At 35.6% G+C, this 18,808-nt stretch overlaps 2 protein-coding genes and 1 long non-coding RNA gene across 4 annotated transcripts; 1 reads left to right on the top strand and 2 right to left on the bottom strand.

Moving 5' to 3' along the window:
* Positions 1–301: 301 nt before the first annotated feature.
* LOC110878760 lies at positions 302–9,455 on the bottom strand. Its single transcript, XM_022127127.2, has 4 exons — positions 9,397–9,455; positions 1,817–1,948; positions 1,426–1,712; positions 302–939 (listed from the first exon to the last, which is right to left on the bottom strand). The coding sequence occupies exons 3-4, from the start codon at positions 1,486–1,488 to the stop codon at positions 448–450; spliced, it is 555 nt and encodes a 184-aa protein (XP_021982819.2). The 5' UTR covers positions 1,489–1,712; positions 1,817–1,948; positions 9,397–9,455; the 3' UTR covers positions 302–447.
* A 30-nt stretch (positions 9,456–9,485) lies between these two features.
* On the bottom strand, positions 9,486–12,383 carry LOC110878738. The gene is made up of 6 exons (XR_004861822.1): positions 11,842–12,383; positions 11,640–11,740; positions 11,505–11,557; positions 11,328–11,403; positions 10,754–11,017; positions 9,486–10,602 (listed from the first exon to the last, which is right to left on the bottom strand). It is a non-coding gene; the product is annotated as an uncharacterized LOC110878738 (long non-coding RNA).
* Positions 12,384–14,419: 2,036 nt separating this feature from the next.
* LOC110878722 lies at positions 14,420–18,493 on the top strand. 2 transcript variants are annotated; one of them, XM_022127081.2, is made up of 4 exons: positions 14,420–14,548; positions 15,837–16,050; positions 16,534–16,660; positions 18,241–18,493. In XM_022127081.2, exons 2-4 carry the CDS (start codon positions 15,863–15,865, stop codon positions 18,307–18,309), a joined length of 384 nt encoding a protein of 127 aa, XP_021982773.1. In that variant the 5' UTR covers positions 14,420–14,548; positions 15,837–15,862; the 3' UTR covers positions 18,310–18,493. The 2 variants fall into 2 exon arrangements, with proteins under 2 accessions (XP_021982773.1, XP_021982780.1); XM_022127088.2 differs by having other exon boundaries at positions 14,453–14,589.
* Positions 18,494–18,808: the final 315 nt, after the last annotated feature.

Genomic DNA, 18,808 nt, shown 5'->3' on the forward strand with positions numbered 1-18,808 from the left:
AGAAGGAGAGAACGAAGATGACACCGAAGAATAAATTTATTTTTTAGGTGTAATTTTTTTTTAGTGTAATTTTTTTTAATTTTAATGTAGTGTTTTTTATTTAATGTAATGTTTTTTTATTTTATAAAACTCATAAATTATTTAAAAAATTGAAATTAAATTAATTGAGTAATGATTACACAGGGGCTTTATGACTACGGCCTCAAATTGCATAACGCCCCATAAAGCCCCTTGCTGACGTGGCATGCCACATGTCGCATAACGCCCCTTTGAGGGCTTTATGACTACACATGCCCGTAGCTAGAACTTTAATTATTTTTCATTTTTCTATAACAGTTCACAAAGTCAACAAAAATTTGTTGACGACATCTTACATTTGTTTGTGTGTGTTTCTAACCCCACACACACTAAAGAAAACAACAGAAGTCAAAAGTTACATTAACTATCTCAGTATGTTTTCATGAAATCATCAAAAGAAATCCAATCATCAATCACCAACATGTCCTTGTCAACAACTGACTGTGTTGTATTGAACTCATCCATAGCAACATCTTCTGAAGTCACTGGAGTTGTATAACCAAATGGTAGTGCAGCATCAACAAGCGATTCGGCTGAAGTAGAATTTGAAGGAACCTCATAATATCGAAAACTGCTTGTAGCGTTCGACATGGACTGATTTTGTGGAACGATCTGATCCAACACTGGAGATGCGTAAGCACGCGATTGTGCAACATAAACATGTGAAGTGATGGCAGTAGAGGCTGTAGCACCATGTGGGATTTGAGCAATGTTTGTTGGGGTTGCCATTGAATGATTTTGTTGATATTCACCAGTTTCTTCACTTGCAAACACTTGACGAGGAGCTTGAGCTATACTTTTCTTTGTTTCATTGGTACTATTCTTCTTATAAATCTTACAGATCACCCAATCAGTTAAAACCTGTATGAAAATTTAAGGGTGAGTAGAGAACCGATTAATCAAACCAAAACCAAATTAAATGACATAACCGAATTAAAATAACTGGATCATGCAAAAAAATGACGACCCGTTTATATATTTTCTGAAAACCAAATTTTAGTGTTCAGTTTCGGTTTTGTATTTTTTGAAAAGTTGATAAACAAACAAATTTTAACTGGGTTGTGTTCGTGTTACAAGAGGCGCGTCCATATTAGTGTTAATGTCTTTTAAACAAACAAATGTTAGGGTTAATGTTTGGTAGGGGCGAAGGTTAGAAGGGGCCGGGGGGACCCCTTGCACTTTTCGCTCAGTAGTGTTATGTGTAGCTTTCGTACAAAAATTTTTGGGTATATACGTTTTTGACCCCCGGTTCTATAGAAATTTTTGGGTATATACGTTTTCGACCCCCGTCGGAAATCTCAAGCTTCACCACTGATGTTTGAGTTCTACACTGAGTAGGTCACATACCTTGTTACTGTCTTGTCGGCTTTTAATTGGAAGATTAGGATCATTCATAGCATACTCCTGCATTAGCCATGATGTCTTGCAACCCGTCCTGTCATGATATCCTAAACCTCTTTTCGTTCCCACCACTCGCGATCCAGTCGCATCATGATGATAAACCAATGTATACTTCTGACTTGCTTTCCAAACCCCCAAGTCCCCGGTTCTTCTATTAGGTACATTCCCCTTTTCGTATTTTCGCTCTCTTGGTGTAAAAAAGTACCATTTGTCATCACAAGCTCGGTATTGATCTGTTATCAAAACACAACAATTTTCAAGATTAACTAATCTAATATACGCTACATATGTCATTCAAATTATATATATAATCTATGTTGGTATAAGTTTTACTTACTTGTAAGTTCTTCAGGACTGTGGTTGTAAAGATTGACTGCGTATATCCGGCATTCGGGATGTTCTCCGGTTTCAATCTTTGGTTTTAGGTAGTAGAGTATGAGTTCTGAATCCGTTGGGCAAAACCGATAGCCTGGAGGCAGGTTATCGAGATAATCAGGCTGTTCTTGACGCATGTTTGGAACGATTTGATCCATGAATAACGTGGTTATTCGAGTAGGTTATATGAAGAAGATAATACGATTGTAGAGGTTGACGAATGACAACATAAACTTGCATGAAGAATACGCACTACTTGATTTATATATATAGCATGAAAGGGGATTATTATCTATTTATCTTATCTTATATGATCTGTTAATTAATGTAAGCCCAAAGTATCGCTATTTTATTTATCCAATATCGGTATCTGTTAATGCAAGCCCAAAGTATCGCTATTTTATTTTTCCAATCTCGGTCCATTTTATTATTATCAATGTTTGTAATTAATTTCCTAGCTTCTTTATTTCGTAAAATACGCACTGCTCAAATTTTGAAACTATTTAGTTATTAGGAGGAATTTTAACGTACATTACGGCTTAACGTACATGACGTATGACAGGTAATTACGCACGTTCATTTTAAAATCACGCACGTTATAATTCAAAAATCTAAAATCACGCATGTTGAAACACAATAATCACGCATATTGTAAACATTAATCACGCATGTTATAGAACAAATCACGCACGTTGTTGTACGTAAAGTACGTTAAGCCGTAATGTACGATATACTTTTTCTAGTTATTAGAATCATATCTCTAATTTTTTAATACAAATATTATTAAAATACTAGTCAAATGTTAAAACAACTAGTTGATGCCTCGCCCGCGTTGCGGGGCGATGGTCGAATAATTCTCAATCAATTAAAAAACACTATTATAGTTTTGTTAGGAAAGAAAAAAACTAAAACGATGACAAGACCGTAGTTCTGAGCTCAGGGCAAAACTGTAGTTTGTCAGGATTAATGAGCGAGTGTTAGGCAGCTCCTTCACATGGAAAAAAAATTAAATCCAGTCAGCCAATTAAAAAAAACACTCTTATAATTTTGCTAAAAAAACTAAAACAGTAGCAATATTGTAATTTGAACTGAGGGCAAAGTTGTATTTGTTGAGTTGGGTAAAATCATAATACTATAAAAGTTAAAGTTAAAGTGATGACAATACTATAAATTTGAACCGAAGACAAAATCGTAATATAACTTTGCACTAAGGACAAAATCGTAATTTTAAGCTGGGGACAAAACTATATTTTTAATTTGAACTGGGGCAAAATCGTTATTTTGAATTGGGGGCAAAAGCATACTTTTATTTTGAACCGGGCAAAAACATAATTTTAAACTGAGGACGAAATCATAATTTTTTAAACGGGGCGAAAATGCAAAATCGTCATTTTTAGTTTGGGGCAGAAGCAAAAATTTATTTTGAACTAGGGCCAAAATTGTAATTGTAATTGTAATATGGGGATAAAAGCATAATTTTGGGCCGAGGGCAAAATCGTAATTTTGAGCGAGGGACAAAAACATAATTTTATTTTGAAGTCGGGGCAAAAACGTAATTTTAGGTTAAATTAAGGACGAAACCATAATTTTAAAACGAATATAAAAGAGTAAAACGGTTGGTCCAATGAGGGAGCGCCACGCAGCTGCGTGGCACTATTCCTCAAACTTCCTTTTGTATATGTTACAAAAAATCGTAATATAACTTTGCACTAAGGACAAAATCGTAATTTTAAGCTGGGGACAAAACTATATTTTTAATTTGAACTGGGGCAAAATCGTTATTTTGAATTGGGGGGCAAAAGCATACTTTTATTTTGAATCGGGCAAAAACATAATTTTAAACTGAGGACGAAATCATAATTTTTTAAACAGGGCGAAAATGCAAAATCGTGATTTTTAGTTTGGGGCAGAAGCAAAAATTTATTTTGAACTGGGGCCAAAATTGTAATTGTAATTGTAATATGGGGATAAAAGCATAATTTTGAGCCGAGGGCAAAATCGCAATTTTGAGCGAGGGACAAAAACATAATTTTATTTTGAAGTCGGGGCAAAAACGTAATTTTATGTTAAATTAAGGACGAAACCGTAATTTTGGAACGAATATAAAAGAGTAAAACGGTTGGTCCAATGAGGGAGCGCCACGAAACCGTAATTTTAAAACGAATATAAAAGAGTAAAACGGATATAAAAGAGTAAAACGGTTGGTCCAATGAGAGAGCGCCACGCAGCTGCGTGGCACTATTCCTCAAACTTCCTTTTGTATATATTAGAGCATTCTCATCCAATCCATCAAATTATACATACATTCCACTAAAAAACAACTCCTATATCAATATATTTTCATTAAAAACAAATACTTTTTTTCTCTCCTTTTCAATTAAATAATATTATCATTACATTTTTCTCTCTACTTCACTCACAACCACTTTCAATATATATTAAAAAAAATTATACTGGATGAACAGTGTCCCCCCAAATATACAGATGAACAGTAACATTTTCTCCTTCCTTTACTCACAACCATTTTTTATACCCTTTATAATATAAAAACTACCTTTCACATATTTTGATGGTTTGGATGAGAATGCTCTTACAAATAAATTGCGTTGTTGTTGTTTCTATTATTATTATTATTATTATTATTATTATTATTATTATTATTATACTCAGAACAAAGGTAGGTGGATCAAGCCTTTTTTTTTCACTTGATGGTTCTATACTTCTATTGGACCATCTGTCCATCATCTGGTACATCACATTTTCTTTCCTCCCTCGTTTGTACAACAACAAAGGTTCTCTCACTTTATGTTATCCAAGTACCACCGCCATAGGTTTCGTTGTCACACAAACATTTTCCGGTCTCGATCAAACAAACAAGTTCTGCTCTGAAAAGAAAACGAGTATAAACCAAAAGTAAGGTAAAAAAAATTAGAGAGACAGAGAGAAAGATCCAGTCCCTGGACGACGCTGCTATACTCCATCACAGCTGCAAGATCTGTAGGCCGGAAAACCGCCACTGCCGCGTTAAAAGCGATCAAAAAGGCGGTGTTGGTGGACGGCGATGAGGAGATTTCCGGCAACAAATCGCGACGATTTCATGATAACAGTCGGGACGAGTGACGATGACAACAAAGAGAGGAGCCACCATTTTCTCCAACTCAGTTTGATGGTGGCGGTGGGGGAAGTGGTGTGATGGTGACGGGAAGCGGTGGTGGTGGCTGTGACGGGAAGTGGTGTGGCGGTGGGGGAAGTTGTGTGGTGTCTGAGACCAAAAGAAGAAGTTTGATTCTAAATTAAGCTGACAAATATTGTTTGTAAGCTGTTAGTTCAACTTACCAAGCTTACTGGACTAGACTTTATTAAAAAGTTGAAAAAGATATTAATTGGGCCAGAATAGTCCATGTAATAAGTTTATGGTTCTTTACTCTAAAATGACTTAAAAATTTGTCTGGGTACACACTCACAGTATGTAAAATATACTCTTCTTATAAAAGAATCTCATCAAGTCTTTAAACCTACTAGCAGGTAACATATATAGTCCAAATCCCTATAATAAGATATTAATAATTAATAGAGAAAAATGCACGGATAGTCCCTGTGGTTTCGCTTTTTTTCACCTATAGTCCCCAACTTTCTAAAACTACCTGAATAGTCCCCAAGTTTTCATTTTTTGTTCCCGGATAGTCCCTGGATCTAACTTCAGTTACTTTTCTCTGTTAAAATTATGTGAAATGACAAAAATACCCTTTCCTTAAAAGGCCAAACCATAGGGACTATCCGGGCATCTTCTTCATTTTTATTTATAAAACCTCACCACCACACCTCATCTTCAACCTCCACCCACCATCACCCTCCTCCACCCTCCACCATCACCGACACAAGAGGTTTGGGCTTTAACGCAGGAACATAAACTTTTTCGTATCCTTTACTGTGGTTCCTATAAGAACCTACAGGAAGTTCACACTTTTTATTTGCCATCAAAAGACCACCTTAGTGAAATGAAATGCTCTCAAGATCAAGCAACTGTCTTTGACCATTTAACCAACCATTCTCAGCATCACGATCAACAAGTTCCCGTCGATCTCGGTGATGATTTCTTAGATTTCACATGATTTCTTTCCCTTTTTTAATTCAAGATTACAGAGAAGAACAGTGAATGTGCTGGTCTTTGTCTGCTACCCTCTTCACGCCTGTAGATTTATTAATTATTTTAGGGTTTTCACAACAACATTTTGATTCAAAGTTTCTTTGGAATCTGGGCTTCTGTGCATCTTTTTAGGGTTGCAAACATTAGACCCCCATGCTTGTCCTTTTAAGATCAACTTACTAATTCTTTATAAATTTGGCACTAGTCGGAACAACCTGGACCGCCGCCGCCGTGAGCGGCGGCGTTACCGCCGTCCATGGTCTTCTCTGACTCCTCTCTCTCTCTCTCTCACTTCTCGCTCCTGATCTCTCTCTCTCACTTCTCCGTCTCTCTATTCGTCGCCGCCGCCGCAGTGGTGGCGGTGTTGCTGCTGCTGTTCTCCGCTGGCAGGTATTCACCGGAGGGAGGGGGTGTTTGAGGTAGATCAGATTTGTTTCAGGTTGTTTATTTACTTCTCAGGTGACTGGTGGTGATGGTGGAGGGTGGAGGAGGGTGATGGTGGGTGGAGGTTGAAGATGAAGTGTGGTGGTGGGGTTTTATAAATAAAAAGAGAAAAATGCCCGGATAGTCCCTGTGGTTTCGCCTTTTTTCACCTATAGTCCCCAACTTTCTAAAACTACCTGAATAGTCCCCAAGTTTTCATTTTTTGTTCCCGGATAGTCCCTGACGCGGATGGGGGTTAATTTTTTTTGTTAAGTAGGTGTGAAATGACTATAATGCCCTTACTGATTAAAAGAAAAATAAAAACAATCTTACCCCCACCCCATTCTCTCTCTACTGTCTCTTTACACTCTCTCTCCTTTAGAAAAATCATCACCACAACCACCTCCACATCCATTACCGGCATCACCACTCAACCACCTTCACCACTGTCATAACCACCATCGCCGCTATCATCACCATTCAGCCTTTTAATGAAACCCCCACTTAAACCCCTCTTACTTCAAACTGAATCTGCTTCTTAGCAAATTCAATCACAACAGGCAGCCACACCATCGCCCCTCACTTAAAACCCTCCTACTTTGGGTCAGTTTATGGTTCCCAAGAAACAGAATCTTGTATGAAGTTTTCACCCTTCAAAGTTCATCGGGTTCTTTTTGCTTTTTTATATAATTTATAATATGGAATTATAATTTTGTTATCTGAAGACTGTATATTCAAATGGGTATTTCTCAAATTAAAGAAACAAAATCTTAATTTAGCTATATTTGTCACTTGGGTTAGACAGAATATTGGATAAAGTTCTTACCTTGACAGCCGCAAACAGATCGGGTGGTTATTTGTTTGTTCGAAATTTTTTCTGGTTTGGAACGATGGTGGTTGATGAAGATGGGTGGTGAGAGTGGAGGTAGTTGGTGGTCACGAGTGGGTTGAGGGAGGTGGCGGAGGGTGGTGGAAACGATTGGGTGAGTTGAAGGGCACCTCCGACGAACTCGCAGATCAAACCCCCATCTCCGGCGAATCGACATCTCCGGCGAACTGTTTTCGAGTCTGGAGAAGAAGCAGTTGGAGATTTGGTAGTGAGCTAAGAAGATGAGTTTGAGAGGGAGGATTAGCGTGAGAGTGATTTGTGTGAAAAGCTTTTTGCGTGAGAAAATTGCTTCGAATGTATGGATGAAGATGCCGAGAATCCGGTGAGTTTCATGTCTTCTTCTGGTGTATTCATGGTGGTTTGTTTGATGATTTCACTGATTGCTAATTTGATTCAAGAAGATAAAGATGAAGTTTGGTGTCTAGATGATTCTAAGATGCTTGGATGGAGGGTTTTTTTTAATAAGACAATGTCGCCCATTATTATTTCTACTGTAATCTCTGATAATGTTTATATTGCTTTCAGTATTGTTACGGTGGTGGTGGTTGGTATTTGGGGGTGGTGGTGGTGTTAAGGTGGTGGTGCACCCAAAATGGTAAAGAAAAAACAGGGCAGGAGAGGGGTGGGGTTGGGTATGTGGGTGAAAAGTGGGCCCCACTTTATTAAATGATTAAATAGATATTTAATTATATTTTTATTAAGTATTTATTAGTAAGGGCATTTTGGTAATTTCAGACCCACTTAACTGAGAAAACTAACCTCCATCCGCGTCAGGGACTATCCGGGAACAAAATTTGAAAACTTGGGGACTATTCAGGTAATTTTAGAAAGTTGGGGACTATAGGTGAAAAAAGGCGAAACCACAGGGACTATCCGGGCATTTTTCTCAAATAAAAATGAAGAAGACGTCCGGATAGTCCCTAAGCCTTTTAAGGAAAGGGTATTTTTGTCATTTCACATAATTTTAACAGAGAAAAGTAACTGAAGTTAGACCCAGGGACTATCCGGGAACAAAAAATGAAAACTTGGGGACTATTCAGGTAGTTTTAGAAAGTTGGAGACTATAGGTGAAAAAAGGCGAAACCACAGGGACTATCCGGGCATTTTTCTCTAATTAATAATTTGGAGGGAATATGCCACAGAATAGTAATGAAGTTTTAGGAGTGTTCTAATTAAGTCACTAATAAATTTTGTTGTTCCAATTAGATCATTCTACTTTATTTTGATGTTCTAATGCTAGATACTTTACCTGAATAGCAAGTTATAATCCTACATGACATTTATTTAATCTTTTTTTTTTAAAAATATGATGACATGGAATCAAATAAAAGAAATATAATAAATCAAAACCCAAAACCCAAAAGAATCAAATATTACAAATCGTAAAAACAAACAATTAGGTACTTTGCCCACCATATCCTTATTTCTAAAGTGATGTTCCATGAATCGGTATTATTAGTAGTATGAAGGGTTTGGTAAAAAGCAATTGCTTTTTGGCCCATTTAGATTTTTTAATAAAATTTTCATAATTTTTAGTAATTTAAATGAAATGATTTAGGAGGTTTTATTAATTTATTTATTAAAAATAGGGTAAATCACATTCTTTTTAATTTTTTCGCATTTTGTTAACATTTCTACAATTTTTTAAAAAATTTTTAAACCTATTTCTCATTTTTTTTTCTAATCCATTTGGCATTTATGTGTCATGTCAACAAATTTTTTTAAGTGCAGAAAACGCGACAAAAGCAGGCTCCTGGAAAAATTACAATACGTTGCTTAAGATTGAAGATCAAAAAAAGCATTGAGATTATGAGGTATAAGATTGATGATAACAGACCTGAATTCCAAATACTCGTTTGAAGGGCCATTGACCGTGATATTTTACGGGCTCATAACCAGATGCTGCTCATAAACTGATGTAGTGTAATTTCTAAGTTACGGGCTAGTGGTTCGTTAAAGTACTTTTAATGGTTTATATAATCACACTATTTAATGCTTGTTATTAAGTTCATAGTTAATACAAAGAGGATCGGATCACTAATCGCATTATCTTAGTAAAAAAAGAATTTTAAAAAGTACTTACAGTTGACATCTTGAATAACCTCCTCATCCTTCTTAGTTGGATCAAATGGTGCAATCCACACTATGATACTACATCATTGTTTCAAAAAAAAAAAAAAAAAAAAAAACACCTATTACTGCACATCGTATTTCTTTTTTTTGGTAAGCTTGTGGTGGTGCTCCATATGGATATTCAATTGAAACTCTTGGGCAACTGTCTATATAGTTGATCAAGTTATAGAAATATCCACATCTAAGTTTCAAAAGTCACAAGAAGACAACAGGACAGTTGACAAACATGAACTGGTTCCTGTCCTACTTTAAAACTTTGACTTTTTATATTCCCAGTAGTTTATTACTTTATTCGACTCTTAACAATTGTTCATGTCTCTAGTTATTTATCAATTTACTTTTAAAGTTAATTTAGTCCAATTGACCACTTATTTGCTCTACAGCTATGAAGTTTTGCTTTTGCAGCACAAAGGCCTTCTTTAGAGGAAACCAAAATGAAGCTCATGGAACCCACACAATTTGTTTTCCATCCTAAAACTTTCTTTTTTGATCCGTTATCAAAACCCACCGAATTTGCAGCCTCTATATCAAGGCTTGCAGTCAAGCGTACACAACCAAGTGAAGTTGGCTTAACCCCGGATGGCAATAAGTTACACACACAGCTAATTCAACCGTTGTAACTGATATCTTATTTTAAGCCCTAATTATTGTACTACATAAACGAACCCCTCTTATTCTCAATAGCCAGATATTTGAACAGAAGTACAGATTAAAGTGGTCTTGTTGGGGATTGTGTAGATAAAAGAGAGATGTTATAATAACACAGAGAACCAAGAATTAGATCATAAAAAGAAAATCTTAACCTGGGGTGAATTCATTTGACCAGGGGATCCATCATTTCTTGTGGTTTGACCATCTTTCATACTTAGACTGCCTCTAGATAATCCAACAAGCCCATAATTTGGTGAAGTTACAATATTACCTTGGGCCTGGGCATGTTTCAAGGCAAATAGAACTGATGTTGATTCTGCCTATTGAGCTTTTGTACTTGCAAACCTATATTAGGGTGTAAATCGTCCATTCCCTGTTAAGGAAATTCACACCAAGCATCTTTAGAAATCAAATTATAACATTGTATGGAAGAAATGCAAACCATGTTGTCTTATACTCAAAGGCCAACCCTTTAATGGAAGAGCAGTATCACCTTGATTCAATCCTGAAATGATGGGGATGCGAATAATGAAAATTCATTTGTACCATCTAATACAGGATGGAGTTTTGTATCATCATTTTTTTATTCTGACGTTCTTTTTTCTAAAAAAGTTCCAGTCCAGCCTCTTAACATTGTTGTGTATATAAGTGCTCACCGCTATAAATCCATGACGCAAGGTGAAGTAGATACCGGTTCTTCACTACCTCCAAGTCGAAGACTCAAAAAGCCACCCCCAAAGTTTCCTTGAATCCCACTTTGACTCTGATTGAAACCCGCATTGTTTCAAGTGTGAACAAATGCAAATTCTCTAGGGTGAAGTAAAATAGAAGAACCGGCAATATCTATATTCACCTGTGGTCTATTAACTAATGCAAGTTCCACCACTTTATTTGAAACCCTTGATTCCGATCAGCCGAATCTGTAACAGCAGATACGAAACCGGTCACAAAACACGGGTATATTAGATATATCCAATTCCAATTTGTGAGCTGGTAGTAACCTAAAAATATAAAATGAACCCAATATTTATTTGGTAAAAGTAGGGCGAAGAAATTGAACATTTTGATCTGAAAAAAAAAAAGTATACCTTCATATCGAACATGAACATGTCTCAGGCCTTTTTCTTTGCGATTCTTATCCCGTTTTATTTTAAATAAAATATGATTAGAGGTCAAAAGGTCAACACATAAAACATATACAAGAAGTAAAGTAACTTTAGTTTTTGTTACCTAAAACAGTAGATTCCAAGAGATGTTGTTATTTCATGAATAATGACTGATGTGGCAAAATGCAGATACAGTGTAGCTGCAATAACCAAAAATTTGTTCAACAATTACTTTCCACTATGAAGTATGCATGTAAAATCGTTCAAGTATTACTTCAAATCATCGCGATGGACACCATACCTGCGTATATACAGAAACCGAGAAGCACCCATTTCTCATCAATTTAGGGAATTCTGCAAATTTAAACATCATGAAACGTTACATACAAACTATAAAGAAACTATGACTTAAACTTTGAAACAGATGAGTACTAACCCATCATTTAACCGGGCGGTAAGCGTATTTACAATTGCGAGCGAAGATCAAGGATCATATGAAAGAATGCAATTCCAATCCCACATGAACTAAACATGTTTCTGCAAATTATATAACTTTGACTTAAAGCAAAAATTAATTCATACATCATATAAACCAGTAACTTGAAAAACAGAAAAAAAATCTCAATTAAACAAATTACTGTGTGATAGAGGATTTAGAGACACGCTTTCAAGGGATCATTCATTGCACTCCTTCTCTTCTTCAACATCTCAAGTCAAAATAAAAACGATAAACAGTAAAAAAAAAAACCTCATGAAGGAAACTATTAGTTCCGACGACGGAGGCGGCTATGACCGAGGCTTCGCCAGAACCCTAGAATTAATTAAGGCAGCCACTATCGATTATGATGAAAAGGGTAATTCGAACTTGGCGATCCAAAATTGTAGGATGCCGTTGTCACGTCACGCATCTCGGCAGGTCTCGTTTCGTCGTTCGTTCTATCCACCAGAGCCGACTTGGCGGAGAATCAACAGTGTGCGGCATTTGATGGTGGTTGTGCGATGACTGGTCGCTGGCTTCTAGAGAAACATAGAAATTAAATAAAGAAAACAATAATGATATGAAGGGTTTTAAAGATTTGGCAAACGAATGGCTTCAAATGAAATTAAATCAAGTAATAATAATTGTTGATTGTTTTCACATTCCAACGGTTACAACAATAAATTGGGTTTCAAGAATTTTGCAATACATGAGGAGCATTTATCAAATCGTGGCACTAATGAACGGCAGCAAGGGGCAGAAATGGAACAAAATGGTAAAAAATTAGGCATTTTAGTTAACCCTTCATATGCCATCTTAAAAAATTGAAAGGAAATTACTATTTGGTACATAGGAGATGCTTTATATAGTTATATATAGATTATATAGATTATTATTATTATTATTATTATTATTATTATTATTATTATTATTATTATTATTATTATTATTATTATTATTATTATTATTATTTGCAAATAATTTCCAAGCTTCTTCATGGCGTTAAAATACTGCTCAACTTCATATCCCTAATTTTGTAATGATTTTTTTTTGTTTACAAAGATCATGTCATTCTTATATTAGATGCATACACATACACTCACTTTTATTTAGTGTTATGGGTGTATCCGCAAAGCCAGCTAAAGATCTCATCAATATCCAAATACAGTAACTACGTAATTATATTAAAATTTGGATTTGTAAATGAATCGAACAAACACGAACATAAACATATAATCGAATGATTTTTTTAGTTCATGTTCATTTATTAACAAAGGCTAGGGCTGTTCAAACTGTTCGGCGCTCGACGTTTGTTCGATGCTCGCTCGAAAAATGCTCGGAATTTGCTCGTTCGATTCAGCTCGATTGAAAAAAACACTCGGTTCAGATCGGTTCGGTTTGTAAATGAACCGAGCACGAGCAAACGTCCGCTCAGTTCGGTTCAGATCAATTGGCTCGATTTATTTTTTAATATATGTGTGTGTATCATTTTAATGAAATTAGTTAATTCGCTAGAGGCCCACATTAACAATGTTTGATCCAAGATCAAAATAGAACTCGTTTAAGTAATTACAATTGAAGTCCAATACAAATAGTCTATTGTCCAATACTGAAATGTGAAGCGTCGATCCATACTCAAGTTTCAACCTGCCATTCGATTCAGAAGTACAAGATCCTAATCAAAACCCCCCATTGGCCATCATTATTCATTTCTCCATAGCCACTCTCCAGCTCGCCCAGGTTTTCCTTCAATCGATTCGTTCAATTTCAAACTTCCGATATAACAAGGGTCTGCTTCAATCGGTCAACGATTTATCTTTCCGCTAAGTTAATCTCGATAGAACTAGTTGCGTGTTTTTGTATTCCTTGTTACTTATTAAATTTTTACTTATGTTCTAATTGGACGAAACCTCACGGACGAAAACTGCACTTTATTCTAATAACTAGCACCCCATCGTCACTTTCCTTTTCGTTCTGCAACGCTCGATAATCGCTCGACGTTCGATTGAAAAAACACTCGGTTCGATTCGGTTAAGTTTGTAAACGAATTGAGCACGAGCAAAGCTCCGATCGGTTCAGTTCGGCTCGTGAACAACCTAACAAAGGCTCAAACTTTACACATACTCCATTTGCTTATTTGCACACCCTTTGCCTCGTATAGACCTATATAGGACGTATAAGGTTATATCAAAATCAGTGTCTGACTGGTGTCACTTCCGGTCTGGCTGCTCCTATACACCGCCGCGTGTAGGCTTATACGGGGTGTATAGAAACCCTCGTACGGGTCTCATATGTGAACCCTGCCCCTTATATGCCCCGTATAGGCCTATATGAGGCGTATATAAGGGTTTTTTTTTTTTTACAAACATCTTATACAATATTAATCGTTTTAGCAAAGCTTAATAAAAAATAAGTATTTTCTTTAAATGAACTACAAATATTTGTATACAATATTAATATTAGTGTTATTGATATTAGTATGAGTTTTTTATAATTAATATTAGTGTTAGTGATACTAAAAAAAGAAAACAAAAAAACATATATACGCCGCGTACAGGGTAGGACTGGACGTCTAGTATGATCCAAAAGACCATTATAGCCCTGTGTTGCCCCCAGTTTAGCCTTAACTCAAGGGTATAATAGTCTTTTAAACAACACTAGATGCCTAATCTAGCCCTGTAGTATAAAAATTTTAAAAATTAAAAAAAAAAACATAATGGAAAATTAACAGTTTAGCCTTGAGACACCCCTACTAGTCTAGGGCCTAAATCAGGTTGTTGTGGAGTTGTAACCATTTGACCCTTGGGATCCCCCAGTCCCCAACCATCAGCTTCGACGACTCCTGCAATTCGATCTCACAAGACCCGGTAACAATCGAACCCTCTCTTCGTTTCTGTAATACATACATATGTACGTACATCTTTCCTCTTATCTGATTATGGTTTGTCAAATATTGATTTGGTTTATCTACTAATAAAGAATTGGTTACTAGATTCTGTTAGACTATAAATTTAGGATGCAAATGATGTGTTAAGTTTGAAAGTCATTTGTTTAACCCTCAAGGATTAGAACAAATCAGAGGCGTCTCAGGTACCCTGTTCGAACAAATCAGAGGCGTCTCAGGTACCCTGTTCGAGCTTGAAAAAATGAGCCCTTCCGTAATGTTTTACTATTATTTAAAAAAATCAAATTAATATTGGGCTCAATAAACCTAATGCCGAGTGGACTTTCTAAACCATAAAAAATGATTTGTAAATGGGTCTATATTGGAATTGGTATGTGTTTACTATTTAAACAAATAACATATATATCGGATTTTTTATAAATCGTGTGCCCCTCGAAATCACGAGCCTTGTGCGGAGGTCCTCCCCGCACACCATTAAAGCCGCCACTGGAACAAATGTTTAAGAGTCCATTTAGTTGATAGAAGAAGATGAGGGCAGGTCTGAGGATCAACCGGTAGTGGGCAAGGGGATTGCTTTTTCATTCAAAAACCGAAATTCGTGTGTCATAAGAAGACAATTGATTCAGATGCTTAATAATTAGCCATATTTTAGGCTGGTATTTTTAGACCAGTTTTAGCTGTTTCCGACCGTTTTTTTACAGAATTTGTGCCTGTGCACCTTGATGGACGCGAGGCGTTATTGCTGCGCTGACGCCTAAACGAGCGCCTTGACTTCATAGAATACACCTTGGTGGTCACTTTAGTTTAAAGGCCAATAAAGGATTTTTATCTTCGAAACCCGATCTTTTCATACTTATCGACTAGTATGTGCTTTATAATATTTATTACGGAGTTAATTGCCATTTCCGTCCTTGTAATTTGTTCAATTATGCCAGTTCAGGCCAAATTTCAAATTTGTACCGTTTCCGTCTCTGACATTCTTGAAATATGAACGGACGGAAATGGTACAAATTTGAAATTTGGCCTGGACCAGCATAATTGAACAAACCACAGGCCACAGGGATGAAAATGACAGTTAACTCTTTATTACGGGTAGTGTGGTACCACTGTAAACGGGAATTGGTTAAATGCATTCAGTTTTGTGGAAAGAAGTACTAAAAAGAAATGCTGAATTTATTGGCTATTATGAATTAAAGTTACTACTTATGTGATCTGACATTCTGCATCGTTGTTACGTATTTCCACTACAGTACATGTCAGTTTGTGGGCTTTAAGGATGACAACAGTTGGACCAACAATGGATCAAGGTAATAAACTTGGTGTCGCAAGTGTTGGTAAAGTTCAGAATTCAGCTTCAGGGTTCAAAAGGTGGGGAAGAAAAGGGCCATTTATCAGGTACGGGCTTCCTATGATTTCACTCACCGTGTTTGGAGCACTCGGGCTTGGTCATCTATTGCAGGGCAGGTGAGTGATTTTTAACTAGTTTAGTTATTAATGATTATTATCATAGTTGTTAATAGCGGCTATAGCGACTGCTATAGCGTGCTATAGTGTCACTATATGGGTCATAGCGACAAATAGCGATGATAGCGATTGTTTTTTTTTTGATGTAAATAGCAATTAGATATAGCTATAAAATAGCTGGATTTATAGGTTTTTGTTAAATATACATGTAAAATAGCATATATACAAGGGTGTTTTGATGTAATATACATATAAAAATTTTCAAAATTCTTTTTCTAGTGTAATCGCTATTTATAATATAGCCGTCGCTATTTGTCGCTATTCGCTACGTAGCCTATAGGTGCCTTGTCGCTATTTGTCGCTATTCGCTATCGACAACTATGAGTATTATGTAGTATAAATGTATAATCAGCCGTATAATATAGTTTGTTTTATATTCTTCTCTTTATTTCCTTCTTATTGATGTGAAAATTTGTACTGAAGCAAAGATATAGCTAAGGTGAAGGATGACCAAGAGTGGGAGATCCTCGAAACAAAAAAGGCCCTTTCGAGAACAGGACCGATTGAAGCTTACAAACCTAAGAACTTGTCACTGGAGGAGGAGCTAAAGGTAACATTATAACTAGGGCTGTAGAGTGTAGACGAACCGAACATTTAACGAACCATTCAACGGGAAGTTCATTTATTTATTAAACAAATGAACATGAACAAGAAATCATGTTCGTTTGGTTAAATGACCGAATACAAGCAAGCTTCTCGTTTGTTCATTTACGTTCGTGAATTACGATAAACTATTTCTGAGTATTCATTTATGTACAAATATTATATATATTGAATATTTTAATACTATATTCATATCTATATGGATGATCTCAAACAGAAATATAAGTAAAAGAATCTTATGTACATATTAACTTATGATATGCTAAGTCTTGTAATATATTTTATAGTTTTCATGTATGTTTGTTTATCTCTTAAATGGAGACGCAAACATATATTTCTAAACAAGAAAATTTGTTTGTTTAAGTTTTCGTGTTTGTTCGGTTTAAACAGAAACGAACAAGCACGAACAAGCTTCGTTCGCGTTTATTGGGTTCTTCGGTTCGTTCACAACCCTAATAACAACCCATAAGCTTATCGTTAGTGTACGCTTACTCTACAGGTGGCAATTTCGATCCGTTTGTTTAGAATTGGGTTAGGTTATGTCTTATCGCTAAAGAGTCAAATGGAACGAGTGGGTCAAAGTCAAACCGGTGATCACTAAACACACAAAACCTTCTTAATCTTCCTATACTAATAAACGAAAATTTTTTTGTAAACGTGTCATTCTCTGGTGCCTCCTCCCTTTTAATAATAATATTACATATTAATTTTATACACAAAATATAATATAATATTAATTAATATAGTTAGAGATAAACGTCTAAATTTAAATTTATTTAATAATTATCTATAACAAATATAAATGTATCAAATAATATAATAAGTATAATATTATTTAATATAGTTAGAGATCAAATGTATAATTTCAAACTTAATTAATAGTAAATTACTTTTTGAGTCCCTATGTTTTAGTGGTTTTAAACACTTGAATCCAAAATAAAAAAGTTTAACACTTTGAGACTCTAACCGCTCATTCACACCCTCTCTAAAAAATTCAAAAAACCTTTTGTAAGGTTGAGTTCTCTAAGTTCTCACAACTCGTAGAAGTTTTCATTTTACCCTAACCATATATATTTGTTAAGATAAAATATATTATTTAGATATAAACAGTAATTACTAATAAGGTATCAAATCACATGTACAAGTAACGAAAATATAACTGTTCTTTATTTTTACTAATTTATCTAAATAAGTCATTTCATTAGTAAGGATTATATACAAGTTTATAATTTACATTTTCCGTCACGCAACCCGTGTAATACACGGGGTTGTAAGCTAGTCTCTATATATAAAACAAAAGTTGATTGAATTATTGTGATTGTATAGTTTTGAAAGCATAATTAACTTTTTATCTATTTATAAAAAAAGTAAAAAAAAGTAATAACATACATGTGTTCTTTGGTCATCCCAACCCAACCCGGCATGTTTTGACCTGCATTTTGGCCATTACCAAACCCGCCCATTTTCTGCCCCTGGTATTATGAATTTTTCTACATGAATCTTATCGGTGTGTTGTTTCGGCTGCAGGCTTTGCAGCAGAGTGTTGACATAAACAACTATGAATATAAGAAGATCCCCAAGCCGAATGAAGGTTAATGAGCTTCTTCAAGCGTACTTCATGAACCATTTGACCATCCATTAATAAGTCAGCATCTCCTGGTCATTTTCGACTCGTAGAGAGATGGGAAACATGTTCAGTTGTTCACACACCGTATCCGCGCAATTTTGTACATTTTGGTGGTTGTTATCCCAACCGATGGTTCGTCTTTACTTTTGTTTATTTGAGAGTGAATTTCAAGAATTGTCCTTTATCTTTATACCCATTTTCAGGCGATCTCCTTTATGTTTAAAATTGACGAGTTTTGTCCTTTATGTTTTCATATCATACACGTTTTGTCCTTTAGGCCTAACCCAGTTAGTTTTTTCAGTTAAATTTGGTCATGTGCTTTGCACATGAGGGCATTTTTGTCAATTCAAAGGTAAGTTCAACGGCAGATTTACAGCTCAAAGCTTCTGCAACCTTTGAAAGGTAAGTTCAACGGCAGATTTACAGCTCAAAGCTTCTGCAACCTTTGAATTGACAAAAATGCCCTCA

The sequence above is a fragment of the Helianthus annuus genome, chromosome 1 (assembly GCF_002127325.2).
Source record: "Helianthus annuus cultivar XRQ/B chromosome 1, HanXRQr2.0-SUNRISE, whole genome shotgun sequence".
Classification (NCBI taxonomy): domain Eukaryota; kingdom Viridiplantae; phylum Streptophyta; class Magnoliopsida; order Asterales; family Asteraceae; genus Helianthus; species Helianthus annuus.